Genomic DNA, 20802 nt, shown 5'->3' on the forward strand with positions numbered 1-20802 from the left:
TAGGTAGGGACTTTTTCTTCCTATTTCTGTGTAAATTCCATTAAGATTTGAGTAGGTATTACATTAAATATATAGGTCACTTTCTGTAATGTGCACCTTTTAATATTTACTATCCATGTGCACAGAAATGTATTCATTTATGAAAATGTATCAATATCAGATGAGATTTCATCTGAAAATGGAGCTACAAGCAAAAGGACTGAAAGGTGTTGCCCAAATAGTAGAGTGCTTGCCTAACAAGCAGGAAGCCCTGAGTTCAGTCCTTGTACTGCTTCCTCCTCCCAATAAAGGGCCGCCCCCTTGTAAAATAGGTCCTTTTCCTTATTTTCTTTTTTTGGAAACTTGATGTTTATTTTTATTAGTGTTGGTGTCTTTAGATTTATCATTGTAGAGTTCTTGTTGAATTTATATGTCCATTTTCTTTTTGTATTTGATAAAGTTGCAGTCATTATTTCTTCAAATGGGACGTTTTTTCCTTAATGTATGTTCTATGGTGCCCATAGGTCCCTTATACCATCTTTATTTTTTGAATTCTTTTTCCTTCTGCTCCTTTGAATCATTCATTTTGAAAATTTTGTCTCTAGGTTTGCTGATACTATTCTTTCTTCTACCTGGGTAGGTCTGTTGTTATAGGCCCTTTCAGTTTAGGTTTTATGTTCTTCATATATCTGGTTTCTGTGTGCTTTTCCTCTGTAGTTTGTCTTTTTGTGGATGCTCTTATTTATATACCATTTTTCATGGTATTTAACTTTCCCTTTCAATTCACCAAGTATCCTATGACAGTGTTTTTTTGTTATTTTTGGGAGTTTTGCATTTACAAATTTGCTGCTTATTCTAGTCTTTGCAGCCTGGTGTTGCTGGAAGGCATATTTGTCATCTTATGAAAAGATGTGAAGCCCTTTGAAATCTTTCCTAGCGCTCTGTCCTCTGAGTTTATGGATATAATCTAGTTGAAGTTGACTGGTTTCTGCTGTGGTACTCCCCCTACTGTCTCTTGATGGTACTGAGGCCTCTGATGGTATAGTAAACCAGAGTACTGGAGCTCTGCCTAGTGTCTTGGTACTAAGGCCTCTGGTGGTAAGAGCTTTTGTTCTTAGCTCCTAGTTGGTGCCCTACTACTGTCACTGTTTGGATTTAGGGAAGAGAGAGAGAAGTCCCTTGGGGTGTACCCCTAGAAGCCAAAGACATTGAATGTATTACTATTATTTTTTCTCCTAGAGAGAACTCAGGAGTTGATGTTTCTTCCCAATCATGCTGATTCTCTTCTCAAGGGAAGGGGCTCTGGCTATTGAATGCTCTAATTTTATTTATTTAGTAATTTTAAAAATTATTTTAAATAGTTGTACAAAAAAGTTTCAGTTCACCATGCCAATTTATGTGTTCAGTGCATATGGACCCATCGTTCTCTTCCTGTATTTCTGTCGACCGTATCTCCTCATGTTTCCTAGTTCCATTTTCATGTATCAGTGACTATGTTTGCCCACCATTCTTCTCTCCATTTTTCTACCTCCTTCCCTTCTGCCCACCTACCTCAGACATATTTCAGCTTCGTGGTATTCATTTTGGTAAACTGTTAATTATTCAAAGGGGTTATACCATGGAAATCCACCCCTGCCTATACTGCTGCTTAGTGTATACATGCATATGGCCCTGTATGTGTTTTCATATGTGTATATATTTTAGATAAAACTTGCACAGAACACTCTTCATGTTAAAACCATATCTCTCAGGGGAGGAGGGCTAGATTTTCTTGTCCCACTATCTTGGTGACGTCTAAGATAATCCATTTACAACAAGACACTGTACTTAACAGACTGATAATCTGTTTTTTATATAATTTTAACATATTGTAGGTATCATTAAATTTATTGATAGAATTTCTAATAATTTCTTGAAATATTATTCAGACATTGTAGTAACTGTTGTTAGTGATTCAATTGTTTCTAAATTTTCAGCTATACCAAACCAAAGACTTCAATGAATCTTCTTACAAGTGTTGTCTGCCCCCAAATTGTACCTCAGTAGAAGTTAATTTGTACATTCTGTAGGAGCCCTTCTATGAGTATATGCAGATCTATCTACAAAATTAGAAAAACATTTAACCTAGAAAGTCCTTAAATCCTGTTAGTTTTGAATCTTTATAAAGTGGTCACCTCTAGAAAATTTGACTGAGAAGCAGAGAAGCAAAGATTACTCGTCTTCATAGTACTAGAGATGTGACTTTATGGTTGCATGGGTGAGGGGAGAGGAGTGCTATCCTACCCTAGGAATATTATAAATGGTTCTTTAAATGGGCTGAAGATTTAGAGCTATTGCCTCCCACATGTGAAGCCTTGGTTTCAATTCCAGATGAAGATGGAAGCCTCATGTATGCATCTGTTTGTCTATAACAAAAGGTTTTTCTAGCTGGCACAAACCAACTTTTATGTATTGGTGACCTCAGCTTTCCAGGTAGGGGTAGGAAAATGAAGGGGACTGGCCTGTCTTTGATCTTCTCTATGAGTAGGTACATGTTGATGCAAAAAGTACAAAAAGTTTAAATGGCTGCAAAAAATTATTTTTCTTCAAAAGATAGATAGCGTGGAATCTTCTTGAACACTATAAAATGTCAAAAAATGGAGCAATTCACAAGGTTTCATTGATATTTTTCACAATTTAAGGGAGTGTTTTAATTGACCTACAGAAAACATCTTTCATTTTATTTTCCACATTTCTTTTTAATAACTTTGGAGTTTTAATTTTCATTTTGGGCCATTGTTTATTAGTTTTCATGATGAAAATGTGCTTGTTTTTTTTTTTGTCCTGTAAAATGTTCTTCTATCTGCATCTTTTTCCTCATTTGATTTATTAATGATGTTCTATTTTCTCTAGCTTGAAGATGATATTATTGTCAAACAGAATTATTTTAATACTATAAAAAATTTTGCACTTCAACTTTCTTCTGAGGAATGGATGATTCTAGAGTTTTCCCAGCTAGGCTTCATTGGTAAGAAAATTTTCTCTCATTCACTTTTCTAAAGTAACAAAGCTTCAGAACCTTAAGCTAATCGTATTTTTCTGTCCTAAAGCTTTTTTCTATGGAAGTGGATTTCTGAGAAAAATTTACTTTAGGTAAATGTCTTTGTATGAAATGATTAAAATGAACAAGACAGAATTTGGAAGTTTTCAAGGTTCTCTGGAGAGAACTAAAAGTTTTCTATAGAGCCGCTCATGCCAGCCAGTCTTGAGAACACATGCGATTGTGAACTCTCAATACTTCATTCGTTGCATGAAGTTCTCATTGAGCGGTTGCTTTTTTTTTTTCTTTGATTAACTAGTTGGAATGTTCATTTTAAGGACTTTTGGGGGCTAATTTTCCAAATTCAGCAATGAAAAAGAATATGTTTAAAGCTGAAAAACTAAAGGAATTTACAAGTGTTTAAAAAATACTCAGAATCTAGCTGTGACTCACCTCTGTGATCCTGGCTACTCAGGAGACTGAGAGCTGAGGCTCAAGATTGAGAGCCTGCCTGGGAAGTTAAATCTGAGAGATCCCCATCTCCAGTTAGCCAGCAAAATGCTGAAACTGGAGGCACGACTCACATGGTAAAGTGGGAGCCATGAGCAAAAAAGCCAAGAAAGAATGCTAGGCCTTGAGTTGAAGCCCCAATACAAGCACAAAACAAACCAAAAAACCACAAACTGGATAATGTGATGTCCAACTGATCCAGCTACCTGGAGGGTGGACACTTGTCTGAAAACCACTACAAACAGAAGGCCTTGGGTGTATGTGGCTGATGTGGTGGACTGCTTGTCTAGTGAACATGAGACCTAGTTTTGGAGGAAGAAAAAAAAAAGTAAGACCTGGTCGTGGTAGCACATACCCTGTCTAAAAAAAACTAAAGCTTTTACTAGAATGCTTGCCTTTCCTGTCCAGGGATCTGGGTTTGGTCCCCAGTGCTGCAACAAACAAAACCTAAAAATAGCGCAGTAGTGTTCTTGAGTAGCATTGCCTATAGTACTCTAGAGATAGTTAAATGTTAGGACTTAGGCTGTAGTTGAGTGGTGAAACACTTGCTTTGCGTGTGTGAAGGCCTGAGTTCTGTCCCCAGCACTGGAGTAAAATAAAGTATTATAACTTATTTGAGATTCAGGAAATATCTCTGCTTTTAAAATTTTCAATGAGGCTGGGAATATGGCCTAGTGGCAGGAGTGCCTGCCTCATATACATGAGGCCCTGGGTTCGATTCCCCAGCACCACATATACAGAAAATGGCCAGAAGTGGCGCTGTGGCTCAAGTGGCAGAGTGCTAGCCTTGAGCACAAAGAAGCCAGGGACAGTGCTCAGGCCCTGAGTCCAAGCCCCAGGACTGGCCAAAAAAAAAAAAAAAAAAAATTTAATGAAAACAAAAACACCTTTTTTGTTGTTGTTTCTCATTTATTGATTTTGATACCATTTTTTTTTTTTAAGAAACTTAAACCTCTCAAGTTCTTCTATGGGAAGTATCTCAGTAAGATGTCAAAGAAAAAACTGTTTCTGTTCCAATCCGGAGCCAATAGTTGTAACTTTTGTAATAGTGTCAGTATAGTAGTGTCACTGTTCACCAGATGTGGGTTGAAGAGAATGTTTAGCTAAAACATGTTTGTTTGCTTCTGTTAACTGTTCATGATGGCTGATAGTTGAAATCCCTTAAGTTTCTTTATTACAGCTCTTGACTGGGAATATCTTTTCAGGTAAAATGTTTCAAGCACCAGACCTCACTCTGATTGTAGAATTCATATTTATGTTCTATAAGGAGAAACCCATTGATTGGCTATTGGACCATATTCTCTGGGTGAAAGTCTGCAACCCTGAAAAAGATGCAGTAAGTGAATTCTCCTGAAGGTGAAAGGAGCTACTTTACTATCTTTAGCTTATAGAAGTGACTTTTAGGGAGACATATTTTGCCCTCTTACGGCTAGCTTTTATTCTGTAGCTGGTAGTAGAAGGATTTTTGAAAAGTAGAAAATCTCTTCCAGGGGAATGACTTTTCTCTAGATTGTTGGTAATGCTGATGGTGTCTTTGGGCTTTTTTTGTTTGGTTACTATTAGCTGTTATCTGATATGGATCAGACCTGAGGTGTTCAGTTTGTGTTCTTCCTTGTCTCTCTAATCTTTCTTCACATATTTCAAGAACAATATCAGACCCTAACATACCTGAGGTGTTTTATGTCAAAATAATGACAAGCCAAAGTATTTCAGTATATTTCTTGCAAGGAACAAAGCAATATGCTTATATTTGAGGTGATTAGTAGTAACAGGTATTTAAATGATCATTTTTGCTTTGGTCTTCTAGCCAGCACTTTCTTTCCAAAGAAATCATATTGTAAAAATGAATTAGAAAGCTGAGCACGATGGCACATATCTATTTCTAGCACTCAGGAGGCTAAAGCAATAGAATCACAAGGTTAATGATAGCCTAGGTTATATATGTATAGGAAACCCTTTTCTCAAAATTATATTTTATATTCAGTTTGAATTGTACCAGAGCTGGGAGAAGAGATGGAACTTCCTATTTACTAGGTGTAAGCACAAACAAAACATGAATGTAGCTGGGCCCTGGTGGCTTATACTATAATCCTAGCTACTCAGGAGGCTGAGATCTGAGGATCACAGTTCAAAGATCTCCAACTAACCACCAGAAAACTGGAAGTAGAGCGGTGGCTCAAAGTGGTAGAGCGCTAGCCTTGAGCAAAAAAATTCAGGAATAGCACCCAAGCCCCGAGTTCCAAGCCACTTGAACCACAAAAACAAAAACAAAACCTCTCATGGCATAAGCGCTTATATAACTTGATTTGCTGATTTCTCTATTTCCTAGAGTAGTGTGATCTCATCTGCCACTTACATTTTAGTGTACTTGCTTTTGATGCCTGTGATTTATCGTTGCATTCTCTTTCTTAAAGGCAACAAGGAAACCAAACAACACATTTTGTAGCAAATTATTAAATATAGTAAAATAGAGTAATACTTTGCTACAATAACATACAAAATAATCTCAACAAGTCTTTTTCTGTGTGTGGCACTGGGAACTGAGCCTAGGACTTCATGCTTGTTTGGCACTGACCTACTGTCTTCCCTATGTGCAAATCGTTTTCTTAAAATGATCTAAACCCATACATTTTCTTGGTGATTTAGAGAAATTTTATTGTAGGTCAAAAAATACGTTATTTTTAGTCTCCTATACACACTTGCATTTAATTCCTCCTACGTAATTTTATCAGCTAGGTGGTTAAAGTGTAAACTGAGTCTTTGAGTTGAAAAACTCTTCCTAGTAAATATTAAAACAGTGAAAACAACTTTAAATCACCCACAAATTTGAGTGCATAGCCTTTCAGACAGTTTTGTCTGTCTTTTCACTCTTTCTGGGTTCATGTTTTTCTGTGTCCCTCAGTTGCTTCCTGCAGGAGATCAAGGCCCAGCCATCTGCATTTCCTGCGGTGGCTCTTCATGCCCTAATGCTTAATGCTTCTCTTGTCTTTGGAGTGGTACTGTTGAAGTTCCTTCCGCCCGTCTCCTCTTTCAGCTTCTCTTCTCCACTGGTGATCTTCCTCATTATCCACCACTCCTTCACCTCCTCCACTTGAATATTTGTGAAAATACAATACACAACTTTACCTCTATTTTTATGTTAGCATTAAATGCTGATGAAGTTAACTCCTTAGGTAAAATTAGACATTTTAATAAAAACTACAGCAGAGTAGCTGTGGCTTTCCTGAAGCATAAGCTGAGGTCCTGTGTGAACCCTGATGGCTCCGTGGGCCTTGTGGCCCAGCATGCGAGCAGGGTATGATGTGTCTTCTGAGCCGGGGGAGGCCCTGGGAGCGGAAACATGGGTGTCCCTTAACTGTGTGGTGGTGGCTTTGCCTGTGGGACTTTGGTATCATTTACTTGCTTGAAGTCACATAATATGCCTTTTATTATTTTCCGTCTATTGATTTTATTTCTGATTAAAGATGTTTTACATATTTTTGTCTAGTGTATAGCTTATGCATTTTAATCTTTCAAGTCAGTCTTTATTCATATGTCTTGAAGTATAGTTGAAATAAGACCCTACACTCTTGCCATAGCTACCTATTCTTATGTTCTGGATTCCAGCTGTTTATCAAGTAGGTGGCACATCTCTTAATGCCTCTAAGACCATAAAAAAAAATCATAGGGTGTGGAATTATGACTTAAATTTGTGTTTTCTTTTCAATTTCTTCTAAAAGACTTTCTCATTTTTCCAGATAAGATTTCAGCTAATTATGTAATAATGACTTTTTTTTTAATGTTTAGAAACATTGTGATAGACAGAAAGCAAATCTACGAATTCGATTCCGACCTTCCCTTTTCCAGCACGTTGGTCTGCATTCATCACTGTCGGGGAAAATTCAGAAACTCACGGTTGGTTGTTTTTTATGGATGTACAATCTATTACTTAGTGTATAACTGTTACTTTTGCTTTAAATATAAAGAAACTGCATGCTGGGCTGGAAATATGTCCTAATGGTAGAGTGCTTGCCTCATTTACATGAATCCCTGGGTTCAATTCCTCAGCACCACATATATAGAAAAAGCCAGAAGTGGTGCTGTGGCTCAAGTGGCAGAGTGCTAGCCTTGAGCAAAAAGAAGCTAGGGGCAGTGCTCAGGCCCTGAGTCCCAAGCCCAGGACTGGCAAAAACAAACAAACAACCCAAGAAACTGCATGCTATTTAATGAAAATGTGTTCTTTCTCCCTAGGATAAAGATTACATGAAACCATTACTTCTTAAAATCCATGTCAACCCCCCTGCAGAGGTGTCCACTTCCTTGAAAGTTTACCAGGGACACACACTGGAAAAAACGTACATGGGAGAGGATTTCTTCTGGGCCATCACCCCAACAGCTGGAGACTATATCTTGTTTAAATTTGACAAGCCGGTCAATGTAGAAAGGTTGGTGACCTTCGATTTCAGTGTCGTATTTACAGTGTGATTGGTGACAGGGTTTTTGTTTGTATATAACAAATGTGAAGAGAGAACGGTTCTCAAAATGTTGGGTTATAAGTTATATTTAATACAACTGGCTAGTTGTATTAAAGCCATGTTTTCAGATACAGTGTCAGTATTTGACACATTTAGTAGATTCTCTTGGTATGTCTGCGCTTGCATTTAATGTTTTTAGCATTTTAAAAGCATCGTTTCCCCCAAATCGCTACTATTTTTCATGTCCGTGTTTTATTTTCATCATGATTAAATGTCTGACACACACCACGTAAGAGAGGAAGGGTGTATTTTAGCTGGTGGCTTGAGAGGGTTTGGTCTGTGGCCACTTGGGCCAACCCCCGTGAGGAAAATGGTGATGGCAGCACGTCAGACAGCAGTGACTGCGGAAGGGACTGGGGCCAGGCTTCTACCTGGAGACAGGTCTCACCTCCTCCCACAAGCCACCCTTCCCAGTGCCTCTAGAACCTCTGAAAATAGCATTAGCAGGGGACCAAGCGTGCAACACATACGTCTGGAGGACACAGTTCATGTTCACACCATATCAGTGTTCTTAACCTCAACAAAACAAAACAAAACACCTTGGAATTGGAGAACAAGCTGATTATCCTAGCAATTTGTTTGAACTGACAAATTTGATGTACTATGACTATTCCTGATACACTGTGACTGTTTAATGGCAGTTACAACCATTCTATGTTTTTACCATATATGTTCAGTTTATAAAGTTTAGGACTTTCTCTACTTCACACGTTTTATGTAACAATCAGGATCCATGATTCTGTATATACTTACCAGAATGCAGTGGCATATTTAATAGAATGTGGTTCACTATCCCATAATGTATATGGAAATACCCATTGGCTTTTGTATGTTCATGTTGTTCCTGCTTTCTTATTTGCTGAACTTGTTTATATTAGGAATTTTTTTGATGGATTCCTATCAGCTGCAAACAGGAATAGTTTTATTTTTTCTTCTCCAATTGATATGCCTTTTACTTCTTTTACTTATTGCAGGGACTAGAACTGCAATGTGATGTTGAATGAAAGTAGTGAGAGCGGACATCCTTTCTTTGTTCTTGATAGCGGGGGAAAATATTAAGAATACAATTAGCTGAAAGAGTGAGGTTGTTTGTTTTGATGATACTGGTGTTTAAACTTAGGCTTTGCACTCTTTCACTTTCTAGGTGGCACTGAGTTTTTCATTGCGAATAATTGCCTGGTGAACATTTTTTAATGTCTGTCTAATCTCTAGGTTATCTTCACATGCTTTTTCTCGATAATGACTTCTTTTCCTTACTAATTTGATGGAAACCGTGAATGGTGTGTGGTTTTATGAACCAGCATTTCAAGTCGAGCATGTATTTTAAATATATTTCTCGCCAGATATGGCAAGCCTATAGTTTCAGCCTCTTGGGACAGTGAGACAAGAGGATAACTTGAGCCCAGGAGTTGAGACCAGACTGGGTAGCCTAGCAAGATTGTGTCTCAAAAGCAAAACAGAAATAAAAAGGTCTTTCTCATTTGAGAAATCCTGGAAAGAACTTCTGATATAATTTCAAAATCAGTTTCTCATCACAGATGATTTGTGTCCACGTATACCCCGCTATGCCCTGTAGGGATTATTTAGCTAAATATTTTTTAATATGCAGGATGCTTTTTGTTCTTATAAATTCCTTGGAACAGTCATGTCTGGCCGGTGAAACTATCTTTACTGGATAGAATAAATTCAGGCCTCAAAGCTAACTAAACTTGCTAAATATGAAAATCCAAGAAAATAAGGTCCCTCTTACTCTTAACCTAAATTTTTAGCCAGTTAATATAACTAAAGTTAGAAGTATAGTGAGACATAATTTGTCCTATCTAGTTCCTAGTCTTCCCAAGTGCATAAAATTACTAGTGCTCATTGTCAAGGTGTAATAACATTATACTCAGATCCAAGTATTTTAGATTTATGGCAAAATATCATGGAAGTATTCTTTAGATGTTTTCTAATCATGACAAGTTGAATTTCCAAGATATTTGAAAGGTTAATTTTCAAATGCTAAAAGTATTTGCATTAGATAATCTTTGTGGTGGGAGAGGTTGCTGCCGGGAATTCAACTCCGGGATTGCCGCATTCTAGGCCCTAGGCAGGTGCCTGACCCTTGACCCATATCCCAAACCTAAAGTGAGTCTTTGAACTTGCATGCCTCGGGAGTGTCCAAGTGAAAACTTTGTCTGGTACAAGGCACGGTGGTGCTGTGGTTGTGATATTCACAGGGAGAGATTTGTGTACTTAAAGCATCATAAACATATAAAATTATTGTCATTCTGTTTTTGTTTTTTTTTAGTCTCTTAAATATATTGTTAAGAATGCAAACATTTCAGCTTCTGGCAGAAAGAATTAATGCATCCCCTATGGGTTTTACCCTCCAGTTTTTAAGTTCCTGTCTACTTTTCAGTAAACTGAAGTTCAGAATTCTTTCTTTTTTTTTTTTTTTTGCCAGTCCTGGGGCTTGAACTCAGGGCCTGCGCACTGTCCCTGGCTTCTTTTTGCTCAAGGCTAGCACTCTGCCATTTGAGCCATAGCGCCATTTCTGGCCGTTTTCTATATTTGTGGTGCTGGGGAATTGAACCCAGGGCTTCATGTACATGAGGCAAGCACTCTTGCCACTAGGCCATATCCCCAGCCCCTGAAGTTCAGAATTCTTAACTTGTGCTTACAAGTTCTCCCATTGTTGGTTCTGTGCAGTTGAGAGTCTCATTTAGAAAAACTTACACTACGTGTGCATTTTCTTGAATCTTTGTCAAGTTGTTCTGACTCATTTTGAAAATTTTCTGTGTTATTTTCAGTTATTTATTCCATAGTGGCAACCAAGAACACCCAGGAGACATTCTGCTAAACACAACTGTGGATGTCTTGCCTTTCAAGGTAGGCCTGCTTGTTCTCCTGATGTGTCGCTGCAGACCACAGCAAGGAGGCGTGGTTTAAGGCTAGTCTGTGAGGCCTTCTGCATGCCATGGGAATTCCCTTTTGACATTTGGACCACTTGTTATTCATAGACCCGTTTGCTTCGCTCATAGAGCCTTCATTTTGTTTTCTGTGGGAAAATGCTGTGGATTCATTTACACTAGTAAATGAATCATAATTTTACCTCAGTGTTATCTTGGTGTTTGTATTTTGAGTTTCACAAACCATGTAGGCATCTTAATGCCTGTTGATGGATAAACAAAGTTAATTTACTAGTCAGTATGGAATACATAGATTTTTTTCCCCTCAAGTTAACACATAGTTCTTTACCTCTATATATTTTAAATAGGAAATAATGTTCTAATAAGTTGATTTACTATATGCTTTTTCAACCATTAGTATTTTATGTGCAGAACACTTTTACTGGCATACTTTTAGGCTTTGAGTCAGAGGTGCCCTTCCTTTGTTTAGAGATTGTTATTTAACAAAGGCTATAGACAGGTAAGTGACTTACATTTGTTTTAGATAGAAATAACTATTTTTAAAATTAATGCTTTTGTTTTATTTTAGAGTGAAGGCTTGGAAATAAGCAAAGAAACCAAAGAGAAACGATTAGAAGATGGCTACTTCAGAATAGGTAATGTCTAGGAAAATGTCCTCTTATTTTTCTGGACTATTTCCTAAAATAATACAGATATTAATAAAAGTGCTAAAAGTATTTTAATGAAGATGGTTATACTATTATTTCACTGTCATGGACTCAGCTATTATGTAAGTTTTGTTAGACATAGGAAGTGAATATTCTGACCTTTCCCACTCCATAGTTCAGTGGCCTGACAGTGGTAAGCTTACTGTAGTTTTTGAGCTTAGGACAAGACTCAGATTTTTCCAAATAAGTGCTCTCACACATTATCATCATCTTGAAAATTAGTTTTTGTTGCAAACTTTGTTTCTTAACAAATTCTACTTCCTTAGTACAAATATACGTACATACATGCATATTTAAAATGTACCTTGTATTGATATATATTGAATTCAGTAAAATTTGAGGGAATTGTGTTTTCTCTTTCAATATGGAAATACCCATCTTACATCTTTAGTTTTCCTTTTGGCCTATTCAGACTGCCCTTAAAGGAAAGTTTGCCAACCTCTGGCTTACAGAAGTTTTCCCCAGAAGGAAACCATTTTCCTATATCTTTTCTGAGTGCCCTTTTTTATTCTCTTTTACAAACAATATATATTTTATTGTTACTGTAAAGGTGAAGTACAGAAGGGTTACAGTTGCATAGGCAGGTAATGAGTACTTCTTTTTGAACCATGTCACCCCTTCACTCCCAGTTTTTCCTTCCTGTGCCTAACCACAAGATGTACAGTTCATATTCCACATAGTGTTTAGTGAGTACCACTGTTCTATTTGTTCACCCTTTGTTCCACCTTATCTGTGCCTCCTTTGCCCTCCCAAAGACTAAAAAGACAAAAGAACAAAAATAGCAACAGCAACAACAAAAATCTCATTTCTTTTTCGTGAAGTCCATTTCATAATATATTATTTTATATGATCATATACACATAGCTACTGAGCTTTTGTGATCTGCTCCTATGTCTTACTGTGTGAATGTCTAGAGACCTGTATAACTTATCAGATTCCACCTCACCCCAGTTAGACTGGCCATTATCAAGGAAACTAACAATAACATGCTGGTGGGGGTCTGGCCAAAAGGGAATGCTACTACACTGTTGGACTGTTGGTGAGAATGTAAACTTGTTCCACCACTCTGGAAAGCAGTGTGGAGGCTCCTTAGAAGACTAAACATGGAGCTTCCCTATGACCCAGCAATCCCACTCTTGCGCATTTATCCAATAGACCACAAACAAGGCCACACTAAAGCTGCTAGCACAACCATGTTCATTGCAGTATTTATTTATTAATTAAATTTTGTTGACAAAGTATTGTACAAAAGGGGTACAGTTACATAATAGGGCAGTGAGTACATTTCTTGTGATATCTTACACCCTCGCTTTTCTTTCCCTTCCTTAGATCAGGTAGGCATATATATACAATACCCAGTGTACCAAAAACATATACAGTAGCCACGTGGCGTATGCCAAAGGAAATTCACCTAGAACTTTAAATATAATGTCAACAATAGAGTTTGCTTATCCTTGTCTTATATGATCATACATACATAGCTTTTGAGCTATTGTGATCCACTGAGAGGTCTAATTTAGACCTTTTTATGTTTAGTAGTTGTTTGGTTTAGTAGTTGTTTGGTTTCCACACCTGTGGGAAATACCATTTGACAAGAAGTTTTTTTGTTTTGGAGACCTGGTCTCTAGTGTCGTTCCCCCCCCCCCCCCCCAACACACCTTAACAGTCATATATCAGGGAGATCATGCCCCTTTGTTTTCTGTGTTCTAGGCTTATCTCACTCAACATTATTTGTTCAAGTTCTGACCATTTCCCTGCGAATACCAATATTTTATCATTTCTAATCACTGTGTAGTATTCCATTGTGTATACGTACCACATTTTTTGGATCCATTCATCTGTAGAGGGGCATCTGCGTTGTTTCCATATTTTGGCTATTGTGAATTGTCATTGCAGTATTGTTTACCATAGCCAATATATGGAAGCAACCTAGATGCCCCTCAGTAGAGGAGTGAATCAAGAAAGTGTGGAGTATTACACAATGGGATTCTGGGGCTGGGAATATGGCCTAGTGGTAGAGTGCTTGCCTCGTATACATGAAGCCCTGGGTTTGATTCCTCAGCACCACATATATAGAAAAAGCCAGAAGTGGCGCTGTGGTTCAAGTGGTAGAGTGCTAGACTTGAGCATAAAGGAGCCAGGGACAGTGCTCAGGCCCTGAGTTCAAGCCCCAGGACTAGCAAAAAACAAAACAAAACACAATGGAATTCTACACTTCCATCAGAAAGAAAGATATTGTACCTGTGTAAGGAAATGGAAAGACTTGGAAAACACTACATTAAGCAAAGTAAGCCAGACCCAAAGAAAACAGAGGTTTCTTAGTTTCCCTCATTTATTATTTTAAATGAGGATATTATTTCTTCCATCAAGAAGATCAGTAGAAGTATAGTAGAAGTTCTTGGTCCCTGTTCCTGCAGGGGAGTGTTTATTAGCTTCTCATTCTTGACAGTACTTTATGTGAGAATTGTGTGATGTGTTCTTGAAAAGAATTACTTCTCAAGGTTAACTGACTGAAACACTGAAATTTTTCACTACCTTATTCTTCAAAGCAGATAGAGTGATGTTACAAATTAGATTTTGATGCACAATTTGTTAAAAATCTGTAGGTCAAAAGTTGTTGATGCCAGAAGGAATGAATTTTTAAAAACTTACAATGGGTAAAAGTATGGCTAATTAAGTTGGCTATTTCAGTATTTTAAGGCATATAGTATATTAGTGTATATAGAAAATAGTGTACATATTAGTGTATATAGAAAAATTAAATGTTGAATAAAAGTAGAAAAAGGGGAAAATCATTTTTTCCCTGTCTAAAGATGCTTACTGGAAATACTTTTGAATTCCTGTTGCTTTAAGCCAGTGATACTTATTATGTGTTTATCTTGCATGTAACAAATAATAATTTTTGCTTTGAAGGGAAATTTGAGAATGGTGTCGCAGAAGGGATGGTGGACCATAGATTAAATCCCATTTCAGCCTTTCGACTTTCAGTTATTCACAATTCTGCTGTTTGGGCCATTCTTAATGAGGTAAGAACTGCTAGATACTACATGCTCATTAAGCTTTAATTTTGCATGCAAGGACCTTGTAAAATTAACTGCCTTACCATTATTTTCTGTTTCAGATTCATATCAAAAAAATCACCAATTGATCTAAGAAACCAACACTTTCCTCCCCCTGTGAAACCATCAGTTAATGATAGTTAAGCATGTACCTTCTGTTGTTTTGTTTTTTTTTCAAACTTGAATACTACCTCTTGTGAAGTCTACTGTAGATAAGACAGTTGTCATTTCTGCTTGGAAAGCAAACCTCCCATGGATAATTGTATTCATTTGAAACTCAGCCGTCCTCCAATTTTAACTCGACACAAACATTTTACAATTATGACAGCCTGTTAATATGAATTGTACTATTTTGGTATTATACTAATACATAAGAGTTGTACATATTGGTACATTCCTTAAATTTGAGAAAAACTAATGTTAAATACATTTTATGAAGGGGGCATTTTTGATGTTCATTTATTTTACTATTCTAGACCCTCTTTTATAGATTATCAGGGATGATATATATATATATAAATATATAAATATATAAATACACAAAATGTTATGGAGTTAATTTATTAGAAACACTTAAAAGTACATATTTTTGTGCAGTAAATTTTTTGAATTGATACTTTTTTTGAGAACAAGTTACCTTGCATTTTTAAGTTCTTTCTATATTTTTCTTTGGAAATGCAAACATTACAGATCAATGCCATTTTTCAACTGCACTGCCATTTAAGATTGATTAGAGATGGATTTCTTAACTTGACGTACTTTTATAATCACAGTGATATTTTCAAATGCATTTATCATTCCTTAAAGCCAAGACTTTAAAGACCAATGTCCTTCTTGAGGGTTATTTTGCTGTATCATGTATGGCATGTAACCACAGAAAACCAGTCTGATAAATTTCAGTGTTCCGATATGATGCCCTCAGCCTGAAACCTCACACACTTCACTCATTACATCTCTTCTGCTGTGGCCGATGGCAGGCTCTTCTTTCCTTTTTAGTCTTTGTCTTTAATCCATGAGTCAGATATATTGTTTCCTGTTCATTCTTCTATATTTTCACTTATATCTAGTTCTGACAATGTTTTCTAGGCAATGGTACTGTATGAGTCAATAATGGATATAATTTTAAAGAAAAAATTGTAATGTTGGTTTTTGGTGACAGGTATTGTAGCCGTTGTATGTTTTGTCAGGATGATTTTTTCTACTGCATTACAAACTTATATATCCTATGTCCAAACGAGTGCTTATTACTCTTAAACAGTTTCAGACAGTCAGATTTCAAATGTATAAAAAAAGAATGCTATCAAATACTACTAGTATCCAAGGTACTTCAACAATCATAAAGTATTTTACTTTGGGATAATTGTGAATTCTCACTTTGGTTCCTAGCTAGTCTGCTTTTACAAACCCGGCAGGTGGCAGGTGTCTTGCCTGCCCCTGGGCTTTCTGGGTAGCCCACGTGATGGCCTGGGGCTGTAGAGAGTTCCAGCTGGTGGTTGACAGCCTGGAGGGGCTCTGCTGCTCACCCACCAGGCAGAACAGCAGCGGCGACAGTGCTCCATGTGGTGTTAACACAGGGCGCTCAGGAAACATCTTTTCCTTACTCTATCTTGTAATCACTTTTACTTCTCTTGATTGAAGTTAATTGTATTGTCAATAATGATTTTTATGCCAAATGACTTTGTCAGGCTTTATATCCACCTAGAATCTTTATTTGGGCTTATTAGGCTTCATTTCCTTAATTCACTTTTTAATTTTCTTCTGTAATTTCCTTAATCCCAAGTTCACAAGTAAATTTCTTCAAAAAGGTTGGCACTGGCTTAGATAACTAAATTACTGCTCAAGCAGTAACTTAGTAACAGAAGGTAAAAAAATCTGTGTTCCCTTGGTCTGTATGTCTTCAGTGGCTAACTGTAGCTTCAAAAAGGCAGTGGGCAGAAAATCTAGGGTGGAGTAAGGATTGTGTTCCTGGTGCCAGGTGTTATGGCTTCTTGAACAACCCCAGGCTGTGTAGCCAGCTTTTTCCTGCTGCCGTGCTTGGCTTCCACTCAAGCTCTGCTCATCCCCTTTATCCCTAGGAACCCTTCCAACCAAATCTTTCCCTTCATGCAGGGCTCTTCCCTCCTTTCCATAAATTAGTTCCCAGTACCTCGAGTGTGCCTGGTAGGTTCCATTCAGATCTTGGTGGGCCAGTGGGCTGCCTCTGCCATCTTCTTGTGCCTGGCTCCCTTCTCCAGCCACACTTGTCACACATGAATATACATGTTTAGTCGTGATGGTAAGTGTTCTCTCCTGACAAATTTAGAGCTCCAGGGAGCAGCTCTGCTTCTGTGTCCTCCACTATAGCAGATAGGCTGAAGCGTGGCTGCTCTGTGCAAGCACTCTGACTAACGTGCAGGAGCAAAGTCTGGAGGAAGTGAGGGGGGGGGGGGGACCAGGAGAAGGTAAACATTTGACCTTGAGAAGACACCGAGCCCTTCTTAACAAAACAGTGAATGGGAAAAGTGTCAGATGGTAAGACCAACTACATACGCGTGCGCGCACACACACACACACCATTTGGCATCTGGTGTGCATCTCAGATAAATTATGTAAACTCTTGAACAGTGCTGTCTTGTACAGTAGCCACATGGCACACAGTAACTCTAAATCATTAAAGATTTCATTTTTAGAGTATCATTATTTACCTTTAAATATACTTTTAATGCTCCAAATATTTTAAAGTATTCATTGTCATATAAATACCATTCTTTTTATATCTCAAGCACTCACTGGATACAGAGCATAACCATCGTTGCACAAAGTTTTGTCAGCTAATACTGTCAAGAATGCAAATGTGAACAATGTAGAAATCAGAATGAATGAACTCTGATAGTAAGGTTAAGGGCAGGTGTGCAAAGGATTTGGTGGCTGCGCTGGTAAAAGATTAGGCGTGGGCCAGGGCAAAAAAGTCCATGAGACCCTGATCTGCAATTAACCACCAGAAAACTGCAAGTGGTGCTATGGTTCAAAGTGGTAGAGCACTAGCGTTGAGTGAGAAGGCTCAGCGACAGCACCCAGGCCCTGAGAGTTCAACCCCATGACTGAAAAGAGAGAGAAAAAAATTGTTAAGGCTTTCCTTTAAATCTTCCATTATAATGAAGAACAAAGTTGTCTCCTAATACTGCCCCTTTAAAAAAGCCTTGGTTATATGGAAACCCATACCAGTTTGGTTATGTGTGAACAGCATGTTCAGATCATTCCAGTTAATAACTGTGTCTATTTGTGGTAAGCAGAATTCTAACCACCTCCCTGTGACCTTGTATATTTTGTACTTTGGTTGAAAGTGGAACTGTGAATATGATCCATATTATATAGCAAAAGGAAGGGATGACGAGTTCAATCTCATGAGTCCTTTTGAAGCAGTTTTCTCAGGCTGGCAGAAGTCAGATAGTTTAGAGTGGAAGGAATACAGGTGATGAAGAGCTGACACCTCCGGCTGGCCAGCCATGGAAGTGGGACTTGCTGCTCTACCAACACAGGAACTGATTTCCACCCACAAACTCGGAAGATGAATTTGTCTCCAGATAAGTCTGCCCAGGTCAGCGTCTCGACTACGGCTTTTGGAGATCTCAAACCTGCAGAACTATAAGATAATAAATGGGTAGTGTTTTCAGCTGCTACAAATGTAGTGGTTCATTATGTAGTAGGAGATGAATATATTTTTTAAAGGTTAAATTCCAAAAAGTCTTCTTATTGATTCCCTACATTGTCCTTCCTTCCAGTAGTTTTTTTTGGACAGAGGTTTGCTCTGTAGCTCAGGTTGGCCTTGAACTCAATCCTCCCACCTCAGCTTCCTGAATGTTATGATTATGTGTCTAGTTCATGACATATTTCTTGCTAAATATCAAGTTCTTAAACCATTACTTTGCAGTCTCAACTTGGATGTTCTCTGCAAGAGACCTGTCTTCACTGGAAGTAAAATTTGCAGCACAGAGCTGGGGGACACGGCTCAATAGTAGAGTGCCTAGCAAGCCCCAGGCTCTCAGTTCAAACCCCTATACCACAAGAAAGAAACAAAGAAAGGTCCAACATTCTAGCAGTGTTCTGTGAGCTAGAATGAGGTTGTGGGATATTTTCCCACTTGAGGATCGAGACAAGCTGCTTTTGGGCCCATCAGAAGTATAAGAAGAATGATAAGCAGTAGTATTTTAAATCAGACATTAAAAGGAACTTCTGCCTTTAGGTAGATTGTGATTTAGTGTTTTTATTTAGTACAGATCAAACCCTAACCCTACTTGTGTCAGTCAAATATTGGTTATTTGAAAATGTTTTCCAAAATACTCATGCCTCTAGGCCATGCTAATGAAATTCATTTTCGTTTTGGTTTATCCATTAATCTTTGTGCTCATTTTTGCTATATTGCCAGTCTTTTTTTTTTTTTTTTTTTTGGCCAGTCCTGGGCCTTGGACTCAGGGCCTGAGCACTGTCCCTGGCTTCTTCCCGCTCAAGGCTAGCACTCTGCCACTTGAGCCACAGCGCCGCTTCTGGCCGTTTTCTGTATATGTGGTGCTGGGGAATCGAACCTAGGGCCTCATGTATCCGAGGCAGGCACTCTTGCCACTAGGCTATATCCCCAGCCCTATATTGCCAGTCTTGATGAAAGACAAATAGATGTTAAACACTGTCGAAAGATCACCAATTTATGTAATAATCTTACATTCATGGTATAAAGGATTTTAGATTCCCAATCCAATCTTTTGTTGGAAAGGACTTTTCCAGGCTATGTAGCAATATTTGTGTAAAACTAAAACTTTGATAGTTGTAAAATTTTAAATCATTCATCTTAAAATGTATGTTAACTAGTATGCTTTAGCTCTTTAATGCATGTGAACATACAGTACTAAAAAGACTACAGCAGTTTTATTTTTGCTAAAGAAAGAACAAAACAGCATCCAACTTAGAGTTTTGTTATACCTGCCCCTGTGTCCTCATGCCGTTTCAGCATCTCACCTAAAGCCTTCCCTTCTCCCGCTGGCGTAGGAGCAAATGACTGGCAGGGAGCAGGCCGGGAGGCGGGCTGGCTCTCCAGTCTGTGTGAGATGAAGACTTGCAGACAGGAACAGAATGCTGAAGGGAAGCAGCTGTGCAAAGTATCATCCTCACTGTTAACACTGCAGCAAAAACGTACAGACTAGTGGTGCTAAAATGGTTCTAAAATAAGGGTTATTTGGTGTGGGGAATATTTTAATACTTTTGGGTATTAGGGAGGCTATTTTGTATCACTTGTTCCTTGCTGTTTCATTGTTTTAGTAATTAGCAAATTGCTCTGGAATCAGTGGTTTGGTACTTTAGCTTGACTGGCATTCCATTATGTGAAATGCTGTCTGCTCAGATTTGGTGACAATAATAACTTTTAAAGACATGTTCTCTGAGCCTTAAAAGACGGCGGGTACAGACAGTACTGTAAGATGCACTGCCAGTAGATGGATACTTTTAGCATAGACGTAATGTTTTCTAAGTCTGTTAAGCCCAAGTGTTTAACTCTTGGAATGAGAAACTCATGTATTTCATTCTGAACACTTCCTTTGGAAAGGTTGTCTTTGCATTTGAGGTTGAGCACCCTCTGGAGAAGCTGCCTGAAGACTCTGCTAGGGTTTGCCAGATTTGTTTTTCCTTCTTACATGTCTTGTACATATTGGGTTAAACAGTTCACATCTGTAGTAATATTTTAGGTACCTGTTCAACTTTTATAGGAAGATTATTTTCAAGTTTGCTGCTATAATGAAAACTGAATAACTGGTCCTGTTGACTGTGCCTTCCATCACTGTTTCTCTGTGCCACAAATGTTCCATGTGTATTTGAGTAAAGTTTATAAAGCCACATTGAATGCAAGATTCCTTCTAATAAAATGGGTAAAACAAATAGGTGATTGTTTTTTTTAAGTTATGTTTAGCACTGATAAACAGTCTGCCTTAACAGCGAGGCTTTAAGTAATGTTAGCTTTATTAGATACATGATAGTTTCCAAAAATAGCACCATTGGCCTCTTTAACGTAACCTTTTCCAGGTTTGTGCTTTATCACGTGTTAATGTCAGAGCCTGTACTATGGTGGTTCTTGTGAGC

The 20802-nt window shown here is 37.9% G+C and overlaps 1 protein-coding gene across 2 annotated transcripts in view; it reads left to right on the top strand.

Annotated features, from left to right (window-relative positions):
* Mgat4a (alpha-1,3-mannosyl-glycoprotein 4-beta-N-acetylglucosaminyltransferase A) overlaps positions 1 to 17356 on the top strand; it is a 73825-nt gene extending 56469 nt beyond the window's left edge. For both annotated transcript variants that reach the window (XM_048352265.1, XM_048352266.1), the window contains exons 9-16: positions 2872 to 2986; positions 4714 to 4844; positions 7295 to 7402; positions 7739 to 7932; positions 10815 to 10893; positions 11503 to 11569; positions 14555 to 14667; positions 14763 to 17356. In XM_048352265.1, the coding sequence (XP_048208222.1) occupies positions 2872 to 2986; positions 4714 to 4844; positions 7295 to 7402; positions 7739 to 7932; positions 10815 to 10893; positions 11503 to 11569; positions 14555 to 14667; positions 14763 to 14789 (834 nt within the window). In that variant the 3' untranslated portion in view covers positions 14790 to 17356. The remainder of the gene's footprint in view (positions 1 to 2871; positions 2987 to 4713; positions 4845 to 7294; positions 7403 to 7738; positions 7933 to 10814; positions 10894 to 11502; positions 11570 to 14554; positions 14668 to 14762) is intronic.
* The last annotated feature ends 3446 nt before the right edge of the window (positions 17357 to 20802 follow it).

Source organism: Perognathus longimembris, chromosome 8 (assembly GCF_023159225.1).
Source record: "Perognathus longimembris pacificus isolate PPM17 chromosome 8, ASM2315922v1, whole genome shotgun sequence".
NCBI lineage: Eukaryota > Metazoa > Chordata > Mammalia > Rodentia > Heteromyidae > Perognathus > Perognathus longimembris.